General features: G+C 36.1%; 1 protein-coding gene across 1 annotated transcript in view; it reads right to left on the reverse strand.

Moving 5' to 3' along the window:
• The window catches only part of LOC111051644 (protein jagged-1b), a 127,396-nt gene that overhangs the window by 48,076 nt on the left and 52,033 nt on the right, over positions 1 to 27,287 (reverse strand). Inside the window, exon 3 of the mRNA XM_039426897.1 lies at positions 4,514 to 4,568. Coding sequence (XP_039282831.1) covers positions 4,514 to 4,568 — 55 coding nt within the window. The remainder of the gene's footprint in view (positions 1 to 4,513; positions 4,569 to 27,287) is intronic.

Raw genomic sequence — 27,287 nt, forward strand, 5'->3', positions numbered from 1 at the left:
TGAATTCAAATGGTTGATTGTTTGGAATTCACTTGGGGATGCATTCTTTCAAGAACCCCTTTATATTTCGAAACAGAGTTCCGGACTACTGGGTTTATGTAGAGGCTATTGGGTTGAAGCTAATGATTGGGAATCCCCCGCTTACTATTCAAAATCCCAGAACAGAGCTAATGACTGGCAATGTTGACTCGAGAACGTTCCTTTTTTCAAACAGAAATATCAATGTCTTCCCCAGTTGTATTCATGAAAGTAAACGGTATTCACATACCATTAAACAGTGAGTCTCATACACAAATTCATTACTGTATTCATCGTGAATCACAGAAAATCCAAATAGTAATATCCATTTCAGTATGTCCGTATAAACCAAATTTCTCATCAACACACAATGAAATTGTCTCATGTTTTTAGATTTTTATTGAAGATTATTATACGAGTATTATAAAGGTAATTTATTTTAGCAGTTGATTTTCAACATGGCAAAGTCTTGACTCCGCCTGATATAGAGTATTCCCGTTTCATTTCAATTGTTTATTATACAAATAAGTAGTTTGTATACCTAACTATATTATAGTAATAAGTAAACTATATTTTAGTTAAGAAGACAGTTTTTTAATCTTAGAGGTAAAGGTAATTTATTTTAGCAGATGATTTTCAACATGGCAAAGTCTTGACTCCGCCTGATATAGAGTATTCCCGTTTCATTTCAATTGTTTATTATACAAATAAGTAGTTTGTATGCCTAACTATATTATAGTAATAAGTAAACTATATTGTAGTTAAGAAGACAGTTTTTTAATCTTAGAGGAATTCTCTTCTATCATTGACATTGTAACATATTGATTTTTAATTAAAACAATACAAATTAATATATAACTTCAACCCTTTCAGCTAACAAAAACGTTTTAAAGAATAAATTCCTTGGTATGTCTTGAATTCGTGCTCAGCGGAGTAGGAGTTCTGTTCTGTAATATTGTGGATACGAGCAAGGAGGATACAAAGCAAATAAAAGTGGTGGTGATACTTCACAGATGAAATGGCCGAGTAAGGAGCATTAGCAGAGGCTAGTGAAGACGAAATGATCATCGCAGAGGTAAGAGAGTGGTTCAAAAAAAGTTGTCTAAAAGGAAAATATAGAATCGGATGCTGCAGTCGTTATCATCCTTCCGAACAATGAATGCCTTTTCTGTAGTACACGGGTTTGCATCATTACAACTCCACTAATATTGATGGACGCTGCTACTCCACAGTCTCTTCAACTCGCTTCACTATTCTTCTATTGCACTTCATTCTGTCCGGCTCTAGATACAATTTATCGACCAAATAGCATAAGAATAAGGAAGGTGCGAGAGAGACGCGCTGATCGCTGATGAGCGAAAGAGTGAGAAGGGAAAACTTTTTCTAGAAACAACATCGTTTGACGAACGTCTTTTTGGTTGGTTGCTGAGCGCAAGCATGTGTCGTATTGTTTGCGTGGCTGTGGTCTCCGTCGGTATTTACAACCGATTCTACTCGGAAACAACCACCAACCACTATTTATCTATCGAACAAGCTTAGTAAAGTTTGAAGCACCTGGTAGGAGCTTCTCCTGAACGGCGTGTATTGTCACTTATCGAGCGCTATGCGAGGACTTGACGATCTATTAGCTGATATTTATTGAACGATTAAGCTATTGCTCGCTTCAACAGGACTAGAAACTAAAATATGGTCTGATGCGGTGAGAAAGTATGGTCGTGAATTCGTCAAATGGCCAATAAAGTTTGTGTCTGGGAGTCTGGAGTTTTGATTGCTCACTCTATCTTCTAAATTATTCCCAGTTATTTCTAATGCTATTTCAAACAACAGTGATAGAAGAAGGTTAATGATAGAAGTGAGTTAACGTGAGGACTATTTCAGCAGGGATATTTTCATGAGGAATAAATCGTATACTCTTCAGGGAAAATAGTCAGCCACGAATTACCCTATTCAATTGATCCAAAAATGTCGATATCAATATGTCAATAAGATTGTATACTAGATATTTTTGAATACTTTTGGCAGAATTCCAATGCTTTATTATAGTCCACCTAACATAGTAAGCTCTCTTCTTATAAGTGATATCCGAAGCAAAAATATCTCGCTAACTTGAAGATATGCAAAATTTCTCAATCAAGATTGAAAATTGTCTTGCATGTGAATCGAATCATGACCTACCCAACCAATTAAACCTTCTAAGGCCACACAAGAGGCACATTTTATTTCTTTATTTTTTCGATTCCTTATACTTTCAATTGGCCTTTACTTCTTGTCGATTCGGTTTTGCTGAATCTGTATCATTACGATAAGCGAAACCAATGAACAAACTGACTGGTTTGACGGACTTGTAGGAAAATCACACGCAAGTCGCTGGGAGAGGAGACTGAAGCCGCCGACCGAGGATAAGGACGGGTCTGGATCCCGTTTATGATCAGAATTGCAGGTATTCACCTCCTCCTGTCTACAGCGCCTGCGCTTCTCAGTCGACGCATTAGTTTGTTGCAGGGATGACATGTTTAACATGTCACAAGATTTAATGAGCTCATAAATAAGCCGTCCTGATATCTTTGCTGCCAGTAGAATGAATAAGAGCAGGCAAGAAGAGCATTCAGAATAACAACGGCAATCGTATACAGCTGGCATAATCGTTTGATGCCCAGCAAAAGAAGCAGAGGCATCTTGGTAATCATCGGATTTTGAACTTCATTCAGTCGCTAAGAAAAACAGAAAACTTTTCTTCATGTTTCACCTCATTAGGCCGGTCGGAGGGAATATTATGCTCGCTGAATTCCATCGGCTTCAACTTGGTTGTTTGATGATACGCACTAATGATGAACGATGCCATAGACAAGATATTTCACCAATTCGGCAGAATTATCAGATATCTCACATTCCAATCGAGCTGTATTGGCGAGTTGAAACGCTGTATATCCAGTCATACGTCTAGTTGGATGTCCTTCTGAATCTTCAACTCCAACAAAATTGCAATATCATAGGATTGAAAACTATGCCTATGCTGATGGTACTTTGACGTCTTTCCACGTCTTCATGGTTATCGTGGTTTCTCCACGTGAATCATTTATAAGAAAGATGATTACATAACATGAATCAGATATAGATCTAAGTAGTAGAAATAGAGTAGGTTTTATACTCTATACTTTATGGTTAAGTTTCTAAATGAAATAAAATCTAATGATCCATTTACAATTTAATTCATAAGAGAAGTAGGACGGAAAATTATTGATAGAATGTAATAGAATTAATCCAAATTGGTAGACTATGTTTTTCCGTGTTATATCATGTAATCTGAGTATTCCGCATATTGATAGCTTGGAAAGATGGGAAATTATTAATTAAATCATGTACGAGAGAAATCAAACTGATACGAATTGTATTGTAGTAGACTACTTCGTAATATAGTATTATTGTGAATATATAGTTTGATTTCGAGGATGTTTCCTTCAAAATGTTTGTAAGAACATTATATCAATAATTGAAACCAACGTCCCAAGGTTGCGGTCTAGGGTAAAAGTGGAAAATCAATTTCACGCCGAATCGCAATATCGTGCACTAAAAGTGATGTTTGAAGATTCACATTCAGATTTCGACTTCGGACTTTGAACATTTCTCAAATATGAAGACGTGCTAGTGGAGTGAGCAGCATCATTGGTAATTGAATTTCAGAATCGAATCTTACGGCTCATTGACTGTTCAGTATATCTTATCGAATAAATTGGATTTTTTGGATGAAGTAACAAGCTATAAGCTCGATGGAAATATTTAACTTCATATTTATGAGTCGACATCCTTCAAAACCGGTCCGAGACGTCAAAATGAGCCGTTTCTCTGTTAATTCCGTATAATCTGGACTGACTATACAGTAGAGATTCGTCATTATTAAAAAGAGCGTTTCAATAATTATTATATTATCAATTTTATAGACGTTGCTACAGTATTGTAATACTGGACTAATCGATTAAGATACAATTTTAAATCCAAGAAACAAAACGAAAATAAAGAAAGACATTAAATCAATAATAGCATGTCCAATAAAGTGTTTTAATACGATAATTACATATAGAAATGAACCTTGAAACAAGTTTTGAAATGATTTTCTCACAGCGCAATGATATAGTCTGGCAGCAGACTAATTACATTTCGTCTGGATTTCATGATCTCTCATAATATCCCAGCTTAGAGACGGCGTGAGTCAATGCTATTTCACTGCAATAAAACAGTAGGCCAGGTAACACAATTTTAAACGCTGGAAGTTATTAAATTTCAACACTCAGATTTGACCTTTTTATGTTTTTAATAACTTAAACATTATTGAGTGATGTGAACTGATTAGTACTATTAGAATTTGTTCACTCGATCAATGTGAATAGAGGCATATCTTTTAATGTAGTGGATCTGGTTCATTCGATTAAAAAACCATAAATATATCACTTCTTACGCATGTTTGATTGAATTCGAATAAGAAGATTATAGCTCTTACCTGAAGTGGACGTATTCACAAAATCCAAGGCTTGTAAAATCAAGGTGAATGATCTCTGTAAAAAAAAGATAATTAATTAGTTTTTTTTCATTAAATCGATGAAAATGGTATTTTTATCATTTGTAATGAAGATGAAAATGAAAATATACTGATGTAATATTCTGTCAATAATTCTTAATGTAATTTTTATTAGTTACAGTTCACTGTCCAATGAACAAGCTAAGACAAGCTATCAAATTGTTACGGTACTTATCACTAGAAATTCCACATTAATCATTTTTGTAATGAATTTACTCATTACTAGGAAACCAACATCGAATTTAAAATTCTAATTAATCAAACACATCTCCTGCAGATGAACCGATGTGAATGAATAGCATTCAATTTGGATGAATCAGGGCAGACTTTTCAGGTCTCACCCAATTAATCTCAGATCCCGACTCTAACCTTCCCTCTACATTCTGTCAATGGACCAAGAAGTATAAGAAACTGCCCAATCTGAATCATTGCTGGCTGGAATCACACTCTCGGACACTGGTGTGAGCGTATGGGTATGTGCGCGTGCATGCGTGCGCTTCGGTAGGTGCGTAAGGTAAAGGCGAGGCCACCGTTGTTATTAGAAGCTAGACCCACATCCCAGATAATTATTGGGTTTAGAACCTCTAATTTCGCTGTAAATGCCAAACGCCCCTCATCCCAAACAACTGATACTAATCACACAGTTCTCTGTTTTCGGTCTTGAGCTTTCCTGGTGCCGTAATACATTACAGACCACATTCCCATAGCTAACTGCGTTCTGCTGCTCAGCCCTATCCTGCACTTCACCCTGACTGCGCATGCGCATGCACTCGCTGCTCGTATTTATTAGACTGTAATCTTTATTACGGTCTGTTCAGATACCGACGCTCTCATCCAACAATCAACATTTTATTCACGTCCACTGAATACACGCTCAACAGCCATGAGAAGGAGCATGATACCTCTTGATACCTCACCAACAACTTTTTCAAATTTACTTTGTTCTCAACTGGCCGGTGTGAAGTTCAATTGAAACTTAGGAGAAAGGATTCCACCCCTTATTCTGAAAAATCATTGAATAATAGTTATCCCTTGACGATTTCTATGAATTTTTCCGATTGGACGCCTAGTGAGATCGAACTCTCAAAACAAATAAATGAATTAGATGTTCTGTAAGACTTGTACAAGAGTGGAAATATATTACATTAGATGATCTAATTTATGCGAGATGCAAATGATGAAAGACATCTGTTCTGCAAAAAGTTCAGGAGAAACAAGTGAACTGTTTTCATCAGTTCTATAATTCTTGTTGAGTGCAAACTTGAATTTCATGGTGCATAGCAAATGACAATATTTTCCACAAAAGTGTTCTGAGAATTTGTAATATTATGTTAGTATTCTGTTAAGATCTCTCTGAGAAACCATTGTTCGATTAGTGAGGATATGTTTATAATATATGTAGCATAAATATACAGTGATGAAAGATAAAATAAAAGCTAAATAGAGCCTCCTAAAGCCCTGATCGATTAATAGACATACTTAGAGATGATTAGTTTCAAATTAATGAGAACACAAATAACTAGTAACAAGTCAAGCGAAAGTCATGTGCAAGATAAATATAACTTGAAAATAAAAAAGGTGGGGACCACGAAATAGATAGGTAACAATGTGTTTAATTATTATTGAATGAACATACAGTATAATATTAATTGTGAAACAGATTTCATTCATATGATAGGTAATAATTGGTATTCAATCACGCATAGGCTGATTGTTTTCACAAAATACTTAGCGGCGTTAAAAATTCAATCAATAATGAATAATCTTTATAAAATGAAAAATTATTCTGTGAGAGAAAAAGAAGAAAGGCCATTAAGAGCTACACATCCTGAGTACGTAGTGCAGATTTAAACGAGATCTCTCAATCTTTGAAAGGCAGATACTACAGACAATCATATCTAATACGATCTGAGATCCAATAGAGATATCATTAGGAGTTAAAGAGCTGAAACGATGATCCAAGGGTTTGAGACACGACTTTGTAGTGGTCAATTATTCAGATTGGGGTCCTTGGGGCATAAGGGGCTGATCGGCGTGTGAGCTGAGGTGTCGGTAAATAAACAAACGGACGAATAAATCATAGTGAGGGGGCGTCGAAACGGTGTTCCTAATGGTAGCGATATTACCGTCAAACAACGCATAATTCCATCCGATTAGGGTAGTGCGCCCGCGGCGACATCGCTCGCTCCCTGTGCTGGGTGCTCAACCTCAACACTGCCACCAACTATCGTTCCAGACAGGATACTCATTCTGATACACAATCAGTTTCGAACAATGCATTATTTACAAGAGTAAAGATCTCAATGAAAATATCACTATTAAATAATTAGACTTGGAGTAGAGTATTCTGAAAGGGTGAGTGGTAGGGAGCAGGTAGGCCCTTCTATTCATCATTTCACTTCATTTTCATTTAATTATCTTTCTGAGTTGTGACTCAGTGAAGCAGCAAACCATCAATCAGCAACCAACAATCAACAACCAACAACTATTTATTTCAGTGGAGCAGCAAGCCAACAACTATTTATAATGCTAGAAGTCTCCATATCGTTATACCATAGCAAAGTTCCTAACAAAGTACACAAAATGATCTTAGTAGATTTGTTGTAATGTTATAACATTAGTGTCATTTGCATTGTATTGTTGTGAACGTCAGGAGAGAAACATGGAATAACTGAATTTATCCAATATTGCATTGTGAGATGTTAGTTTGGCTCAATCGTTTCCTAATCTTCAAGTGAATAAAGTATTTTGCAATAAGATACTATCATTTCATTTGGATGAATGAAATACAAATAAGATATTATAAACTACTCAAATTCAATTTTCAGAGTATAATAGAATCTAACCTCAAACCTCATAGTACTGCGTTTATCACAAAACCTGGTGGATAGTTTTGGAACTACTTGGGCAATATCCATGGTGCTGAACGTTTTAACAAATAGTTTATGAAACAGAATCAGTTTATGCTTCTAGAATTGAATAAAGTATTCTGCAGTAATATACTATCATTTTATTTGGATGAATGAAATAGAGGTAAGATATCTTCTTCTTCTATATAATAAGAGAGAGTGGGGTTGTGTTTGTTCGCATCAAAACATGTCAACTTGTGGATTGCATACCGGAAAAACGGGAATGATTTAGATATCCAAATTTTGAACATAGATTCTAAAAATATCAATCTCGTGCACCTGGAAGCCCAAATTTCTATTTTCCTTCTAGATTTTTCAGAATATTAATGTTCAAATTCATCTATGCTACCGTAGGCTAATTGAAGTTCCATAGCCCAAAGTGTGTAGGCTATTTTTATCAGCAGGTTATAAGACTACCATTTACTAACGTCTAAGTAGCGCAGCGGTAAGAAGCTTGCTTACGGAGCGATGGTACCTCGGTTCAAATCCCCCGATGCTTCCCATTTTTTTGTTCTTAATTTTTTCCCTCGAAACGTATTATTATCAATTATTTTTTGAAGGAATTTGTTTTCATTACTATTGAACTTGGATTTTATCAAATAATTATTTTCAATGTAAAATTTTGCCACCAGTACAAATGAATTGGACATAGTCTTCATGCTGTAGGCCTATAATTTATTGAATTTCATAAGAAAAACATGAATAGATCACAATAAAATGAGTAATAATTTTTATTCTTCAGTTATAATGTAGGCTACTATCAGACACGAATTCCCAGTGAAACGAGTATTTTAGGTATTTTTTTGGAATTGGGAAAACAAGAGGCTGCCTGATTCAAATTGAGGAGGGTCCTAATAGAACTAAAATTTATTGATGTATGGAAAAATCAATATGATTCTGTGAGGTTTCCAAGTATTATGTATTCTTCAGTTTTCTATACTTTAATAACTAGATACTAATAACTATACTAATAGCTAGAGCTATGACCTTCCACTTTTGTTTTCGGAACTGCTTAATAAACAATTATTCTCATATATATTGTTTATTTCTCTGTGTGGCGAAAAATAGCGTTCGCACCACGGGCAAAAATGTTTTTCCGGCTCTCAATCTTTTCTAGTCCTCGGCCTACGGCCTCGGACTTGAAAACCGATTTCGAGCCGGAAAAGTCTCATTTTCGGCCCTAGGTGCGAAATATACTATGACAGTTCTTTGTGTAATCGAACTGCTTCGCTTCTTAGCTGCCAAACTGACCTTGACCTTGGCCGATCCGAGGCTCGGTTAACACGGAACCTCGGTTGACCGAGACTCGGTTAATCGAGACTCTAGTGTAATATAAAACTGTAAATATAGCACAATGACTAATCCTTAATAACAGCAACAATGAGCAGAAAAAGTTACATGTGTGACAGACACAATTTGAGTGTAGAAACTAAGGAAACTTAGAAGAGGCGAAATTATGAATAACGATTTTTGAGACGAATAACCTGATATTATGTAATATCATAATATCAGAATAACTAACAGTTTGGAAACTTCAAACGTTTATTCCTTACCTCTTCGCTGATCCGCTTCAATAGTGAATTTCCAATACAAAAACAATCGAACATAGAATCTTTATCAATCAAGGACTAGATACTGTATAATATGAACATACTGTATAATACTGTATATAATTCATGAACAGTATTAATTTCTGGACATGGATTATTAGATTATAGGATGGTTTCCAAATAGTTTCATAAATCCACTTATGTATAGGTATTGCCTCTGTAAATAATGGTCTACACGATTTCTACACTTCTCAAAACTGGCATTGGCCGTCACGGAGAAAATAAAGATATATTCTGCTTTTTTGTTATCGGAAATCCATTAATTGGAAGTTTCTATTACATTATCCTTGACTTATGTTGTTACTTCTATCAAAAGTGTAGAATTGATTTGTATTTCTTTAACAAGAGCTTTGAAAGTACTCTTCAAATTGTTGTTAGGATTGATAGAGAAAATGTTGATAAGTCGGCTTTCTAGTATTGATATCCTTTAATTGGTGAGAACAGTTCAAATAATAATAATGTAAAGGCGTTGATAATTTTCTCCATTTATGGCGGTTGAATCGCTATTGTTCTATGATGAGGGACGACCGACAGCTAGAGAGTGGCATTGCCTGCAAAAGTGGTTATCGCTGCCTATTAACAGAATAGAGATATTCAGATTGTAACGTCACGAGATGTCCAAAGATACATGCACCGTTCGCTTCAGATTTCTGTTTTTCTGCCATTATTCACTGGCAGAGCAGCAGGCAAATAATACAGTAATTGAAATACAGTTACAGAGAGCATTGGATTGAAATGCCGTTGACATAAAGGAAGCGGACTGAGCTTCTTCTCTGGTCGGAGTCAGAGCTGGAACTGGCAATTTCTACGCTGCTTGTCCCGTCAACAGGTACAAGGGAGCCTTCCAGCCTGCAGTCGGAGTCTGGCTTGTTAAAGGTCAATGCTACTCTTCCGACCAATCATCACAACTGACTGGAATTGAGATGAGTTGGTGTATCGAAGATTTTCAGAAATTTGTGAGCAGCAAGAGAGTGACTGCTATTTGGGGCTCGTTATAGTTTCGATCATTGTTCGAACAAACTTACAATGGAAAGTTTTCTTATCACAGAAAGAGCATTGTATTCGGTAGGCCTGATCAACAAGGAAACATAAAAAAACATAATCCTGCTCGTTTGAAATGAGATCGGAAAGATTTAAAAAAAATAAGATTTGGAATAATCCAGCCTATCAGAAGTTTGGCATCAACTAGAAGTAGAATCTTATAGTAAAATCTAGTAGAAACTGATTTCGTAGAGAATAGTCAGTTAAAAAAGTTCACACCACTTCCGCACTCTTCAGTTTATGAGTGAAGTTTTCAGATAACTGATTTCAACACTCGTGGAATGTTGATCGGAGCTAAAATACTAGACAAATTGCTAGCTCTTTGATTCGATTAAAACTTCCAAGACGCTCAAGATTTGGTCCTGAGATTATTATCTGGAATGGGGAAAGCGTGAAATGGAGTTTGAAAATAGTCAGATAATAAGTTAGAAAGCAATCGATGGCCAACAAAACAATCTTAGACGGAAACGAAGCTGCGTGGAAGTTCTTCCCATCAATTATTGGACATTAATTATTGCCGGTAAAATCACCAGTTACCGTTTTCTGCTTGTGGTATAGTAGCCGAGCGGTGAACAAGATGATGGAACGGTAATGAAAATAGAAGAAAGCCCAGCTCTAACAAGCCACTTGAATCATCTACCCGTTAAATTATACTTTACGATCCTGGGATACACTGTACTACAATCAAAGTCTCCACAGGATGAGAGGGGCTTAATCCCGCAATGGACCGTGCTATTTCAAGCATCACTGCTTCAAGACTCAACTAGCGAAATATTAACTATAGCCGTTCCTGATGAAGTTATTCACTTCAAGACTTTCATATCCAGAAATAATAATGAAATATATGAACCTCTAACTCAAACATTTGAAGTTTCGTGGAACACTTCCTGAAAGATACACTGTTGATTACCAGGTTCGAACGGGAGTAAAACTGTCTAATAAGAACGCTCAGATCAATGAGTTCGTTTGTTCGAACAACATAAATTTCTGCATGAAAATAGAGACATAAAGTTTATGAATAATATACTGATGGTGACCAGTTCTGTTAATGAGATGAACAGTAGAACAACTAGAAGAATTATGAACAATAATTTTTAAATGAGAAACACTAGCAGACAGACTGCATATTAGTACTAGATGTGTTTGAGTTCCTTAACATAAACTTACCGGTACATAAAAGTTTCTCACAACTTCATCTCCACTCCACAATCCGGCCAACATAGAACACAGGAGTCATCATGTTATCATAGTTCATTAAACAGAACATTTCGACATTTTCGTTGATAATTACATGTAGTTTGTAGAACTAGGTATCAATATAGTATAACTTATTATACCTTTCACGAGACATCCAACAATTAGACATGAGATATGAAAAATGATTCAACCCAAATTTTATGAAGTAAGAAACCACTCAATACATTTGAATTGATCATAATTTTTTTGTCAGTCACAGAAAATGAATTGCAATCAGGGTGTTCATCAACTATCGAAGAAGCAGAGTGCTTAACAGCTTCATTATCATCATCACAGATACAAGCCTGTGTTCATACTCTTGATGTGTCAAGATTCTGGCGTCTGTGGTATTATCTATGGATTCGTAAGTTGATTTGGATTCCCATAGAATTAGCACGACTGCTGTGCTGTCCTCACGTTACTGTAACTACTTGCAGGTTGAATTTTGCACACTCCATGCTGACTTGAACACTGAGCGTTCTCGATAATAATTTGTGAATGGTGGATGGTGGATGGTGGATGGTGGATGTGATGTAGTGGCGTATTTATCGATTGTTGCGTGTGATGCACGGCACGACATGCAGATTCGTCTGCTGCTGGTAGGTTACCAGTCGTCCAGTGTATATCAATTGGTATGTGTAAGTTGTCTTCATAAATTATACGGACTGCCGTTTTTCCATAAAGCAACGACAGGCGAGACGGGATCGGTGCATATTTTGCAGCGAATATATTTTTGAAGTTAGATTGAGAGGAACATGGACTCAGCCGACTGTTAACACATTCTCATACGCGCGCGCGTCTGCACGCACACAATCTTCATGTTGAGAATATTAATTGCTGAAATACACCGGGTGGTGCACAGTGCACATAACCTGTTCTAAACCGAAGATTATTTCCAGTCTGGTATTGGCTTCACATGAGTGCTCTTCGACATACTGCATACTCGTACACACTCACCAACACATACCTGAAAACTTGTGTGTCTATATAGTAAAGTCCAGCTTGACAAGGTATTGGAAACAATTCAACTTATAAAGGAATGTAGATAGAATTTTTAATTTTGAAAAATTTTCCCAACATCTGAAACTTTCTTCTTTTATTTTCGCACACAAATGTATTTTTCTCTCTTCATCCGGTTTCGCTTCTCACCGCGATTATTGAATTGAATTTTTTGAGTCACACGAAATAAGACATTATTTTCAAGAGTGAAGACTAATAAATACATCATGTGAAGAATGCTGTTCAGAGTGACAGCAACACCATTCGATTCCATTAGTTTAATGGAGACGATTCGGGAAAAATGTAGATCGATGAAGAAAACCATTTTATTCTAGTCCGGTTGTTGAGACAAAACATGATCTACTGCTCAGTGCTTTGGCTTTTTTTGCTTCCTTATTAGTCTAGTTCTCATATGAACGGAGCACGATGCACTGCAACAAATCACCGTTCTCAATCGCGCACGTAGGATAAATAAAACGATATGACATATTAAGTGAGTTGTCTGCCCACATGGATATTCTATTATGGTGACATTATCTTTTATCTACGGTATTCAGCTATGAAACTTCAAAACCTGTTGGAAATAGAATATAAGTACTGTATTCTGTATTATTGCTCCTTCTTGAGTGCATTATCGCCACATCATTAATAAAAGAAGAAGAACCGTTTAAGATGATCTCCTACAACCACTTCCAGTACACTTCCAATCAATGATGTGCAATCAACTACAACATTTGCTTCATTATATATCAAAAATATTCTCCTCTATCAATGAATTCCAAAAAAATCATAAGAAAGGGAAAATGGAGACATTTATAACGGCACATTTCGCTATACACCTGAATGAATATTGAATTCTGCAGTATTTGAATGAAAAAGACTGAGAAATTGTCAAAAAATTACTGATTTATTGATAATTAGAAAGACCGGTTTCGGTTATTACACCATTGTCAATCTCTGATATAGTAATTCGGAGTTTATCAGAGATTGACAATGGTGCAATAACCGAAACCGGTCTTTCTAATTATCAATAAATCAGTGATTTTTTGACAATTTCTCAGTCTTTTTCATTCAATATGAATAATTACCACAATATCAACTTCTCAACTACACAAAAATCTGCAGTATTTAATTTCCCTACCATTCCTTTGAACATGGGCAACTTGCGGTATTTATTTATTTACTTATTCATTAATGTAGTATGAAATTTCCCTATAATTCCTTCAAGCATGGGTAAATTTCAGTAATTATTTATTTTTTAATTAATGATAGAAATACATAATTATAGCTTATCCATAATACAAAATCATACACAAATACATATTAACTGAAGCCTAAATCAAATCACTGAAGAGCCTAGAATTTTCAAATTCTCTAATTATTCATGGAACAAACAGATTCTTGTGTACTTAAGAAATATTTAATGTAACTTATAAGTAATATTCCAGTGAGTTGATGATTTGATTTGATTTAGATTTGATTTTATTGTCTGTATGGCCAACTTGAAATACTATACAGGTTTTTCTCTTGAGCCATTGGGGTTTAAAAGGTATACTATTGCTCACACAAATATAGTGACTAGAGTACTATAATACACGTGCCTCTTCCATTCTTTACTACTGTAAGCAGGTTATGGTGAGTTTTTCCAACACTCCTTCTCATGCAGATAGTTCTCTTGATTTATAGAATTATAAAAAGCGACTGAAAGTGAATTACGTTGGTCGGTGTGTCGAACAGACGTGCACAATAATTGACGCGGTTCTGCTTGGGGATAGCTTTTTCTGTGTTGTGCGCCGAACGGCAATAAATTCAATCAACTGCCACCAAGCCATCTATTTCTCGTTTCCTCGATTAATTGTTGTCGATGATTTTCAGAAGAAACGTCGATGATAGACCTTACTCAGCCCGCTGATTCCCACTTTGGTTTTCTCACACGGCAAGAAACGTCGGCGCCGACTCGCTTTTTCAGCGTCGTCGTCCAGAAAAATGGAATTTATCACAGAACAGGTTTCAACACGTTTAGGGTTGAGCGAATAAGCATCATATAAGCGTTCATCTACGCCTCCCAGCCCTGCAATTTGACTATTGACAGAATTTATTTCTTTTTTCTTGGAGAAAAACACTATGCTGAATAATTGAAGCAATCCGAGAAAATACATCTGAGAGAAAAATGTGAATTATCAGCTAATATTATTTATTTTGTTTTTTTTATTCATTTATTGTATAAAACACTATAATCATAATACAATTATGACATTGGAGGAAAAACTAGGCTGAGCCAGTACTATTTCTCTCCAAAAATTTTATAAAACTTCACAAAATTGGATTGGCGACATGTTGTCAAACATAAAAAGGTGACATCAAGAAAAAATTGATCATTTCATCAAGTAATAATAATTACTCATTGAGTATCTCTTTTCTAATAAATCTCTTTTTTAATAGTTTTCAAGTAGCTACTAGAATAGCTTTATCATTACTAATAAAAAATCAAGTTAAATATGTTAGAAATTCAACAAAGACAATGATTTGCCATAGATATTCAACTTACTGAATTCCACTGGAAAAGATGTATCTATTAGCAAACTACCATAAATTGTTTCTTCTATGATACTAATAGTTGCTTTTTAGTAGTAAAATTCGACCTGATAAGAGCAAGTTGTTCTTAGAACAAGTCCTGGTAAGAGCAAACTTGGTCGACAGAGCAAGTTCGACAGAGTTTGCGCTTCATCAACTCAATACGTAAAACTAGTATGGATTCTTTGTATGGAATCAAGAAATTAAATGTAATTAATTATATGGTCAAATTAATATAGAGTTGGGGATATGCTATATCAATGTTGGAAGGAAAAATATTGGAAGAATGCAGGAAAAATAATGGTTTTCCGATAAGACAAATTGCCGAATTATATTCATAAAACTGAGGCTTGTTAGGATTCATACAAGAAATTCTTCAGATCTTCAATGGAGACTTAGGTCACGACTCACGTCTACCAATAAACATTGATTCCAGCAATTGTGGAGATACGTTATTGCCTTAAGAGATAACCTCAAAAGGTGAACTGCATTGCAGATCACAGTACAGTTTTTAATTGTATGCTTTCACCTAGCGATCCCCAACAGCACTTATACTTTTTTAAGGGAGAGATTTATCGAGGATAACAAGCTGCAACATGCTAATAACGATTCCTGAAACACTAATTTGATTCCATCATCACACTCCAGCTGATAAATCATCGTTTTGCACCAGTCGACGATTGCTCTCATGTATTAAAATTTCTCTGTCAAATCCTAGTGGTTCGGTCCTGAGTTCACGGAACTGATAAGCCTCGAAATTGCTTATTAAGGGCGAGACAGCTCAGCCAATCAGGTTCCAGCTTCAGTGTTAAATGCTATCACACATACATAATTACTCGCACGCCCATGAGCGTCAGCGAGCGATTGCTCTCACAATTTTAAAAAATTGAAACGAATGCGAAACAAGTATAGAGATAAATAATTGCTCCACTCCAATTCAGCGCTAAAAGTGCTCACAACAAGTCCAATGAATGATTCCCTTGCCACTATCTATAAATTAACTTACGAAACATTTCTCAACGTCTTCAAATAACTGTAATTATTTTGGAAACCTGATTTATTGCTTTTAGAATGGCTAAACTGTTGAATATGATTTTTTTACATCGATAAATCTGCATGAGAAATCAAACATCTAGTAGGGATATGTATCAAGACTAAAGTATCGGAGAAATTCAATGGCTAACCATCATGATCCATTGCTTGATGAGCATCATGAATTATGAGAAATTTACTGACAAGATGATGGTGAATATCTTCGAAGCCGAAGCCCTCATTTTCAATGTATACATTAGATTCATTCACAAAACTCCACTCATCACATCTCCATTCAGATGAGTGTTGTGGGCTCAATTAGGCAGCAATGAGATATCATGTTGAACAGGAGCATCAGGTGCGAATAACAATAATTCAAAGGTGTGAATCGATTTTTCACCCGCAGGGTGACAGATTAAAACAAATGAATGGTTAGCAGCGTAAAGACATTAGCTCGGTCTCTGACACTTACAGGTGGCTAGGTTGTTACATATTGTGTGAAGCCAGATTGAAATTAATCGAGTTCTAGTACCAATGGAAGCAACGAAATGGTGCTCGGCGATCATTTGTCATTTGTAGCCGGCGAAGAAAGAAGCTAGAAGATAGGATCGTGTGCATACGAATAGAGAGAGCCAAGTGACGAGGATAGAATGAATGAGAGAGCTCACACCGAGTACTCAAGACTCCACATTGGGAAAGCTCATTTATCATACTGTTTGTAATTATAATGCTATTATTATACCGTTTGTATTACTGAGCACCTTACATTGGAACACTGAGAACTATCATCCTGTTCGAGTGTAGCTATCCCCTTCTGATAACTTCCATTTGGATATTTTTATTGGCAGAAAATTGCAGTTTACAGTTATTTATTATTTTCTGCTCTTCTACATGGATTGCTGCTTCGCCATTAGATGCCTCATTACAAATACAATCTTCATCAAACTAATTGCTGTTACAATTAATAACTACTGTCATTGAATAATTGAGAAATGAACTTCTCTTAAATTATCAGCAATGCACAAATATCAGTTATTCTGTTGTCTATAAGTTATTCTCTGCCTAGGTTTTGATGAAAATTAATTTGAAAACTTAATTCAGTTTGCTCTTTAATACATCAAATTCCTTCAAATGGTTCGGGTGTAGAATATAAATTATACAATAAATATTCTAATGGAATTGAAAAGTAGCAAGCAAGCTCGAGATCTGAAACTCTGGGCTCTGGCCTATAGTTAGCTATAGATTATATTTCACTTCCCATAAATCCAATGTAAAATGGATCAACACTCTATATCCTTCATAGTGACATAGAACTAACTAGTTTTTGAATTTCTTAAAAATATGACACTTGAATACGTTTCTCTAAGCATACAAGTTCAATCATTCTCTCAGATTTGATGATCAGATTAGTAAATAATTTCATTCAAACTGAAGGTGAATACCGGTGATAAATACTGCATTAATAAGACAGCTCGTTATGTAATTGTTCCAGAGGTAAAAAGGATCAAATAGCTGAAACGTTTTAGTATAGTAAAGTTAACAAGCTAAAAGCTCCTCGCCATCTCGAAAATATCTCCATAGGTTGACAGATACGAAGACACCATTAAGTGAATTAGCTGATGAACAGATTCCTCAACCTTATAAGGGACTTAAACGGGAAGCAGGATTTTTCGGCGACTGAATCATTCTAATTAGGAGTTTTACCATGAGTTATCCTCCTGGTACATATCAGGGAAAAATACGCAGCTTATTTGGAAGTAAAAAAATTAGCTATCTGATTCAAGCTTGAGACAAAATTAATTATTCAGTTATTCAGAAGAGCATGTCAAAACAATCTATTTTGATAATCTCTCCATGTGGATGAACAAATCACTGATTAATTGATAGGTATTCTGAGAATAGGGAAATTCCCGTTCCTCACACATATTATATTATGAATTTACAGAGCAATTAAGCAATAATGAGCCCATTACGAAGGGTTACTGAGTCATATCAAATGTTCGTAAATAAATTCTGGGCTATTGAAAATCAATCATTATAAATACAGATATTTTGAAGTTTCTTTCATCATCACAATGGTAAACTACGGTATCATTGGATTGAGAAGTATAGCTTATTGCATTTTCATATCTTCTCATATATTTTTCCTATAGGGAAATTATAGTTATGAAATTTGATTTTTAGTTGAAGTGTCACATACTAAAATTTGAAGTCGAAGAGTTCTATTAGAGAACAAAAACTTTTGAAAGTTGACAATTAAAATAATATTGATGTAATCGGAAAACTAATTTGTCAATTCAATTGGAATGGAATTTTCTCGATCATAGGTGACTCTACTCCTAATTTGAAATGTTCAAGAAAGCCCTGGTAAAACTTTGGTGCTCATCTCAACATTATCATTTAGAAATTTCGATTTCAGTTTTACTGATCAGTATACGAATATTCATGTAATTATAAATGAATTTTCATTTGCGATTTTGAATGTTGGTGTCAGTCACATCCAATAAAGTATTCGTTTTATCAAAAAATGTGTCCATGATGTAGGCATCCTTGAAAATAATAAACTGCTTTCCTTCAAATCTTCAGCACTTACAATCAATCACCTCCATAATGTGCAATTCATCTTAACTAAGCATGTCGATTTCGTGAAGGCGATCCATTGGAATATTCTATAGTTTCGTTGAAAAGCGAAAACTCACTGATCTTGTTATGATTTTGGATAATATTATGTAGGTAAATCCATGTAAAGTAACACACACGAGCAGGTCGCTTTGTTTGCCATTTCCATACGCAATCTAATCGGCGTCATCTAGGTCTACTTGCAATTGCAAACTGCAGTCGGCGACAAGCTCTGTCAATAAGAAACGCTCTACGCGGGAGGATCAGGATTATAAACATGCTTCTAATTGACGTAAATATGAAAGAGAAAGTGATAACTTATTGGGTCGTCAGGTACTGTTAGTACAGTCAACATAGGCCTCCTATCAACATCTAGCGGACGGATAATTGACAGAGACCGGAGAATTATTGACACTGGAACTTTGTCAACGATTTCCCTACCAGTTTATGACCGATGGACCCAAGCTCCTGCGAACGCTGCAACCTATAGCCGCATTCGAAGCCATAAATATCTGTGTGAAACTAGTGTTTGTTCTACTTTTGACGTCTCACCTCGGCAAGTCATCGATAAAAACATAGGCAATGAACTTAAAACTAAGCACGAAAAACATTATGACACATAATTTCTCGCTAATGATGTCTTCAAGTAAGGTGAACCTTGTCAATGCGATTGTAATTCACCTAATCAACCCGATTGTGCGCGCGTGTGCATGTGTGAGTGGTTTGTGGACGCTTATTAGGCTTACGTGAGAGCAAAGAAATAGTTGCCTCTACAACGATCAGGTCCCTAATCAAAGTGTCCACATAGAAATAGCTATTACGACCAGTGTCATATCAAGCGGATTTCTTGGAAGCTGAGAGTCAATAGAGAGGGTGGCGAAGTGAGCATGGATAGGGTAAGTGAAATGTCGACGGGGGAAAAAGGAGAAAAGGTATAAAAAGGGTGATCGAATTGGAAAAAAATTGTAACCTACACAGAGCCTGATTGATTGTTACGCTTCAACCTCTTAAGATTTTTTACGAAACAATCCTCGGGTAATGAAGTTGATAGTGGAAAAGAAAAGATCCGACGGAACTGAACGCTTATTCCTTACTTTTTTACTGGGAAGCTTGTTAAGAAGAGAAATATGAAATGCAATCCAATCATTTAGTATAAAAGTGAACCTCGATGTTCAAATTCCTAATGAGGGAAAATGGGGTTCTTACTGGTTTCCTCACGTTTGTTAGTTTTCCGTTTGGCAAAACATAATAAAATTTGATAGAACCACAAAAAATCAGAGAAAATTGTTTGACTAACAACTTGAAAATCACCAATGCTTTGAAATTTTTGGCACAATGCTTTGGAAATTCTACTTATACAGTATGGGTAGATTACTATAAAAATAATTTTGAGCAAATACAAAATTTTTTTAAATTGAAAAATCACTTCTGTGGGGTATTGAAATATATCAATAAATCAGGAAATTATTGTTTTAACTTGAAACCTTTTCTGGAGCGATTTCAGGGCAGAAGAGTGGAAGTCCTTTTGAAAATTGCTCTGTAATCTCTATGTACTATATTGTCATTGTTTTCACTATCCTTTCCACTCATCCTCAACTCTCAAAACCTCAAACCTCTTCAGATTTGTAGTATAGAATAATCATTCATCAGTTTGTTTAATAGAACATACCTGTTCAAGCTCGTCCTGCTCGATTCTGCAAGTATGAAGTAATTTCTACAAAGCAGCAAAGAAGATTTATGTTTATTGTGGCAAGCGCCTTTGTGAACTTGACGTATGTATCAATAACGGCGACATTTGCGTTGAGATGAGTGAGTATAAATAATATTGTTGGGGTTGGGGGATGGGGGATAGGAGGCCCCACATGGTGGACGGACAGGCGAGTCTTTGAGTTACAATGCCGCGGTCAGTTCCCATCAAACTGGATACGTAAATAAAAGGATAAGCGCGCAAGTTACATTATGAACGTCGCCGCTACACGTTCAACTCACTAGTGATTTATTGCGTTTTTGCCGAGCAAGTGCACCAGTGTTTATTGCCTGGTAGACTTGAGGTGAAATACTGCACTGGTCCGAGCAGCAGATCAACTCAGCCCACACAATCCACGTTTGACTGCACATTTCAAGATGCAGAGAAAGAGAGAGAGGATGATGGAGAGCGCTTCCTTAAACGGCTCTCTGCCCCACAAGACACATGGGACAGCCCTTTCCAGGCTTGCACGAATAAATCCACAATTGTGGGTCAGTAATGTTCTTGAAATGTCAATTTTACTTATCGCGAATCTCTACACTTTTACCTCAGCTGGACAGTGACAGTCAACTCTCAAGCAAGAACAACAGACAAAGAGGTATCTCAACAGAATAAAATTACCCATTTACCGATAAAGACCTTCGTTTGCATTCATTTTATATTTCAATCCAATGTACGATTGCAAATAAAGCAAATGAGTAGCGAGCATTATTATGCTAAACTTATTAGCGTATATACTCGTAGCGTGATCATTGAAAACATTTAACTATGTTGATGGAGATCTTTGCTCTGATATGGTCGTTGGATTGAATAATAATAATATGGGGTATACAGTATACTATCGAAATTATGATCACTTCTTTCCACGATTCAAGGTGGAGAGAGAGAGATGAGGAGAAGGTGTTTCTTCTGTTTCTTGTTTGTTAAATTGAAACGATATCATACCTATTACATGGAAAACTGAGTATTACATTATTTTGAAGATCAATCTATAACCATGTCTGTTTTACCTGAAAATAGCTCATAATTCTACCGAGAACTCGTTCATTCTAAAGAAGCATTAGAGAGAATAAGGGTACTAGCTATCTTGTGAAATCTCCCAATGAAAACGTTCATGGTAGAGTAGAGTCATCGTAGAGTAGAGTTATGTTAGAGTACTAGTTTTTAGTAGTCTAAAACAGTAGAGTGGGATAGCACCGTAGGATAGTACTCTACCACTTGCCTTCCCCCACCACCGCTTTTCATTCTACTCTACCACTACTATGCTAATGATAACAGTCTCGAGCTAGTAGAGTAGAGTTGAGTAGAGTAGAGTAGTTTTTAAGGTTAGTTCTGTTCACTAGACAACACACATTACCTACTATTCTCAACAGTTACTCGACAAGTAAGTAGAGTAGAGTTAGCTCGGTAGAGTTAGTATGCCAGTTACTCGACCACTAACTCTACTAGTGAAAACCAGGCTTAAAAGAGCTTGGATCAATTCAATATATAATCCTCACACCCCAATTTATTCCTAGTGGTTAATTAAATTACTGAAAGCTAAATTGAGATTATTAAATCACCTTCAAATTCTGAGGCATCTCCTCTTAGGCATCTCCTCTTAGGGAGTCTGGGAATTGTTTGAATTGATCAGTTTTCACTTTCCCAACAAATAACGATGATTTATTTCGATTTTGGCGTTCTCTTTCTTGAAACCATACGACCTTCACGAAAGTCTTAACACCACGAGCAGTCAATGTAATACACATTCTTCTTTCACCTCATTAAAATTAAGAACAATTTACCGTGTGGTCCTGATTTTGTTGCACATCGCAACAGACAAATCGTGATCGTCGCGTTCAAGATTGATCAGCTATTGCATCTGAGCCGCCGTCAGAACAGAGGAGCTGCCGTTGACTGACGGTTACTGATGGGGTGAAGGGGGGTCCACGCTTCACGAGCGAAAGCCACAGAAATCGACACGGATGCGCCCCCGTCACCCCCCCCGTCACCCCGCCTAACCAACATCTTTCCCAAGAACAATAGAACAACAGGGAGGTTGTTGAAATACGATCGACCATAGCAATGAATGATGTAAACACCGTCTCTTTGTTAAAGCTCTCACCTTCGACATGAACTGGATGCCAACCGTGTTCTGCCCGACAACTATCATCATCCGACACTGTTCTCTGTTTACTTATAAAATACTGCACGGGATGCTGTGGAATAATGATCACATCTGAGAAGATTCAAAAACTAATGCTATGATGATAAATGAAATGGAAAACTCTGATGTCTTTTAGAATTTAATTCATGAGTAGTATTTTCATTTTCTGATACAAGGACCTATTTTTCCCTATAAATATTTCCCTTACAATATTGTCAAATTTCTCCTTAATGCATTGATTTAGCAATAAGAATTTTCTAGAGAATTGATTCAAACATAATTTATGGAAGATGATCTTCATCAGCTATCCATACATTTTAATCTTATACTGCTGCTGGTTAGACCACATTTCTGGATATCACAAAAATACTGCATTGGTTCTGTGCAATAATTATAATAATATCGAGTGACCTGGCTGGCTCAGGTCTGGTGTCAGAGTAATAAATAATAATAATATTATAATTAATATCGGGGCACCGAGCTTCACTCGTTATTTTTATTTATTGATAAATAGAACACAATTCTCTAAAATGATCGTGTTTATATTTCACAGCTGGCTATATGTCATCTTATGAATTTCGATGATGCGATATTTTGATTTTTTACATAATCACTCGCTCACTCACTTTTTTACTATCCACAGCTGTTTCAGCCAAGGCTGAATTATCCTTTCAATGTCGTTCAGCGAGTTTTTCGAAGGATGAGACCTAGTGCAATCGAATTTTTATATCATAAGCTACTATGATCCAAATTTCGTGAAAGTCGTTAGAGCCGTTTTCGAGATCCGTTTAACATAAATAACTAGATATAAATATAAATAACCAGAAAGTTAACCAGATATAAAAATACAGAAATTGCTCGCTTAATATAATAGGATTATGTTCGGTGTAGAAATATTGATTCATGTAGGTATTGGTCACGATTTAATCATGAAATAGTTCAGAATATTGGAAATAGTCCAAACCAAACTAGAATTGTACTATAAATAATATTAGTGTGTAAAATATGTTGTTGAAGCTTTTTAACTTTTTAGCTGTTGAGGCTCTATCCAGCTGATATCAAGCACTATACTGGCTCCAATAAATGCTTTTCCTTGAGCAAACCCATTTGAAACCATAGCGAACAACTCCCTGCAAGATTACCAACTACTGACTGCAACATAGTATTTTGCAAATATGTTGAATATCAAGTTCGCAGGTAGTTTACAATTTTCAGTGTTATTTTCCTGGGGAATTCAGCTTCTGATAAGAACAAGTGGACTAGAGCTATTTAGGAACCAACTTGGAAGTTGAACCACATTCTTCAACTATCATGTGGGATGGACTTATTATTTTAATTTTATAAGTTATTGAAAATGCATCTAATCACATTGCTTGAGAGTTATAAAAAAACCGTCTGAATTGGATGAGGGATCTCTTTGTTTAGAAAATATAAGAAACACTGATTTTACTTGAGAATACTGCTGTTTACTTGAATAACAGAGATTTAAAAAATCGAGATCTCCTAGTTTTGCATGATCCCTTCAAGATCATCCAAGTAGATCATCCTTCATGAGTAGCCGTATTCCATCGTAGAAAACGGTAAAAAATCTTCCATGGATAGATGCGAATAAAATAATGAAAAACATAAAGATTAAAGGGGAAGTTCAAGTAGTAACTCTAGTAAGCTGGTAGTAGTACTGCATTACAATGAAAGTCTGGTGACAACAAACTTCACGAAATGAATAGATAAGCAAAGACACATTGTATAGGATACAGCCAGGATAGTAAAGAAGGAAACATTGTAAGTGTTCAATGGATCATATGGAATTAATTAACCAGAAGATTTTTATTTCTTCAGATAAAGTATCCAGGTCTTTCCAGGTATTGCCTACCCCATTGATACCCTAGATATGCCTGAATAACAGTACGTGTACAAATCCCGTAGAAGCATTCACAGTTGTGAACTTTGACAGGTTAGACTTAATTATAAGCTGCGTTATCTTACCTATTTCACGGTGAAGTCCAGCAATGTTATCTTGCTTTCCTCACTTCACGAGCCTATAGATCTACCAAAAAGATTGAAATTTACCACGGCTCGTAATTTGAAAAACTGCAAGTGCGTAAAGCTAATTGTCTGAGAAGAGATTCTCGTCTCATAAGCACAGACAAGTGTTTAAACATCTCCTAAGTTGGTTGATACGCTTCCAAGGTTCTGAAAACCAGCGTGACGGAGTCAGCACAGCTAACGTTAATGGACGTGTAAAGATAATTGCAGAATGTGTTTATGATCTTTGCATGATGCACGTAGGTACTCAATTGATGAACATATTCCACCTGCATACCTGAAGGAATTGGTACTCATTATATCCGACAACATTTGTTTCTCTATTCTTTCCACGTCTCTGTTCTCTAATCGATAATCTCCACTCCAACTACAATAAATTCAAGTTTTATTTAAACCCTAGAATATCAAAAATAAGATTACAAATTGAATGGTAGTCATGAGTATGGAAGCTATGAGTAATTGAACATTTGACCAATTCATAATAATTTAGTTAACCTTATATTTATTGGTTTATCAATATGTTTTTGTAAATCTTCAGTTAGTTGCTGGAAGTAGTAGTGCTGGTGAGAACTACCTATCATATTAATTTAAACCTTTATTCAACAAGAAAGTTTGATTATTATCTTTTCCAGTTTATTTATTATTGTTTCAGCTTGAGAAATTCTTCTGAGCTCTATATTTTCTATTTCATTCTTTTCATGTTGTCAACCAACACAGAACACAAGTCCTCCACATACTCGTTCGAAACATTTAAAAAAAGTAATTTGAAAATATCTATAAAGCCATTGTCTTGTGGTCAGAAAAGACTTAGCTGCTTCAAACCTCAGCTGATAACGAGTCGATAAATCTAAATTTTGAAAGGGAAAAGACACATAGGTTCGAACCACTCCCAAGACAAGCGACGTGCAATTAGCATGGTTATTTTATTCAGTGCTCGGTGAGATGTGAGGCTGTGGTCGGCACTGACCAATGTGAGCCTCCTGTGGACAATCGATTACCACGTTCTGGGATAAGGATGCGCCTCCTATCTTGTGTCCTTAGTCTCAGGTCTCCAGCTGTGCAGTGCAGCATCACTATCTCCAAACCGATGAGCAATGTCTTCCAACAGTGCCTGGCAATAATTCCATCTTTCTTACTTCCTCACTTCGATATAATACGCAGTCTTCGTTCCCACCGACCTCTCCATCCTCTCCTACTCTCTCCCTCTGTTCGTTAACCTGCAAGCACACTGTTTATGCATTTGTCCCTCTGCTCGCGATACAACCTGCTGGGACGACGGCAACTCCTAAATTACAGTTGTTACTAATAAATTTATGACTGATGGAAAAACGCGCATCCCTTTCCAACAACGCTAATGACCGGTAGGAGTGGCGTGGAAAATGATTGGTGGCTAACGGCTAATTGCGCGACTGGTCATTCTTCGATGGAGAACATTGGAAACTAAATCAATCAATTAGGGGAACACCTGCAAAAAGAATTGGAATCGTGAAGCGGTAATTAGTAGTGAGCATACCGGGTTCTTAATCAAGTGTTGCTTCACAAATGAGGGTTTGGACAACTGCTTTGATTTGAATTGAGGCTGGTGATCAACTTAGAGATGAATTGCACTGATTACCATTCTCATGAAACATAATTCAAAAGTATCAATGAAAGTTCAAGATTATTTCAATGAATTTCAACCTCATTTTTCTCGAACGCATAATAAATTCAGCTGAGTAGCCATCAAATCACAATGATTTAGCTCATTCATCGATTAGAGGTAGTGTATAGTTATTAAAATAGTGGAAGTAATAGCCTAGTAAAAGTATTCTAATATATATTATGTTGGATCGAGGTAAATTCATCATTATTGATGACGAAAATCTCATGATTCATAAACATAGATCAATTATTGAAAGTTCACAGAAATCTTGAATCGTGCCATATAAGAATTTCACAATTTTTAATGGAATAATCAGGTTAGAGTTTTTATTGTATTTTGTATCTTTAAAATATATTCTGTGGCATATTGTATTTCATGGAATTATGAATGAGAATAGGCAAGATGACTGAGAATCCGATAGTCTGATCCAGTTAAACCTATGACGTACTTTTCTACGGTTGTAATTCATAAACTCGAATACTTAGAATTTCAACTAGCCCAATGGAAATGTCAACGATCTATTCCTGAATATTTTTGAATTTCCTTAGTATCATATTATGAAGTGAACAAATATAGTGCACATAAAACAAACACTCCAGACTTGTTGGAAATTGGGATTTCCAAGAATTGAAAATCAGCCACGCGTCAGTGATGATTTACGGGGAGCAGATGGGGTCAAGTACAATAGGAAATCAAGTGTAGCAAGTGGACGATGGTCTCGTCTCGCCCAATATTTACATCTGGTTAGCAAGCGAATCATACATGTGGTAAAGTGTTATTGTATGCGAGGCATGTGTACAGCATGGTGCAAAAATTATGAACTAGTTATAATTTGCGGCAGATGGACCCATAGTTAGCCAGACCCTTCCTATGGTGTTGGAGTGTTAAAGCGAAAACATTTGTTATAGTATGGGCTCATAATTTACGTATCGCTTGGGGTTTGATGTCAACTCTACTTGGCACCAGAGGGTTGACACCCTCCCGCGGGTGCTATGTAAGGGAGGAGAGCAAGGGGGTGAGGACCTCGACGTCAATCATACCACATCTACTTCCCGGATGTATTTGCACTTCTGCAGCTCGCATCTGCCACTAAAC

This window comes from Nilaparvata lugens, chromosome 4 (genome assembly GCF_014356525.2).
Source record: "Nilaparvata lugens isolate BPH chromosome 4, ASM1435652v1, whole genome shotgun sequence".
Taxonomy (NCBI): Eukaryota; Metazoa; Arthropoda; class Insecta; order Hemiptera; family Delphacidae; genus Nilaparvata; species Nilaparvata lugens.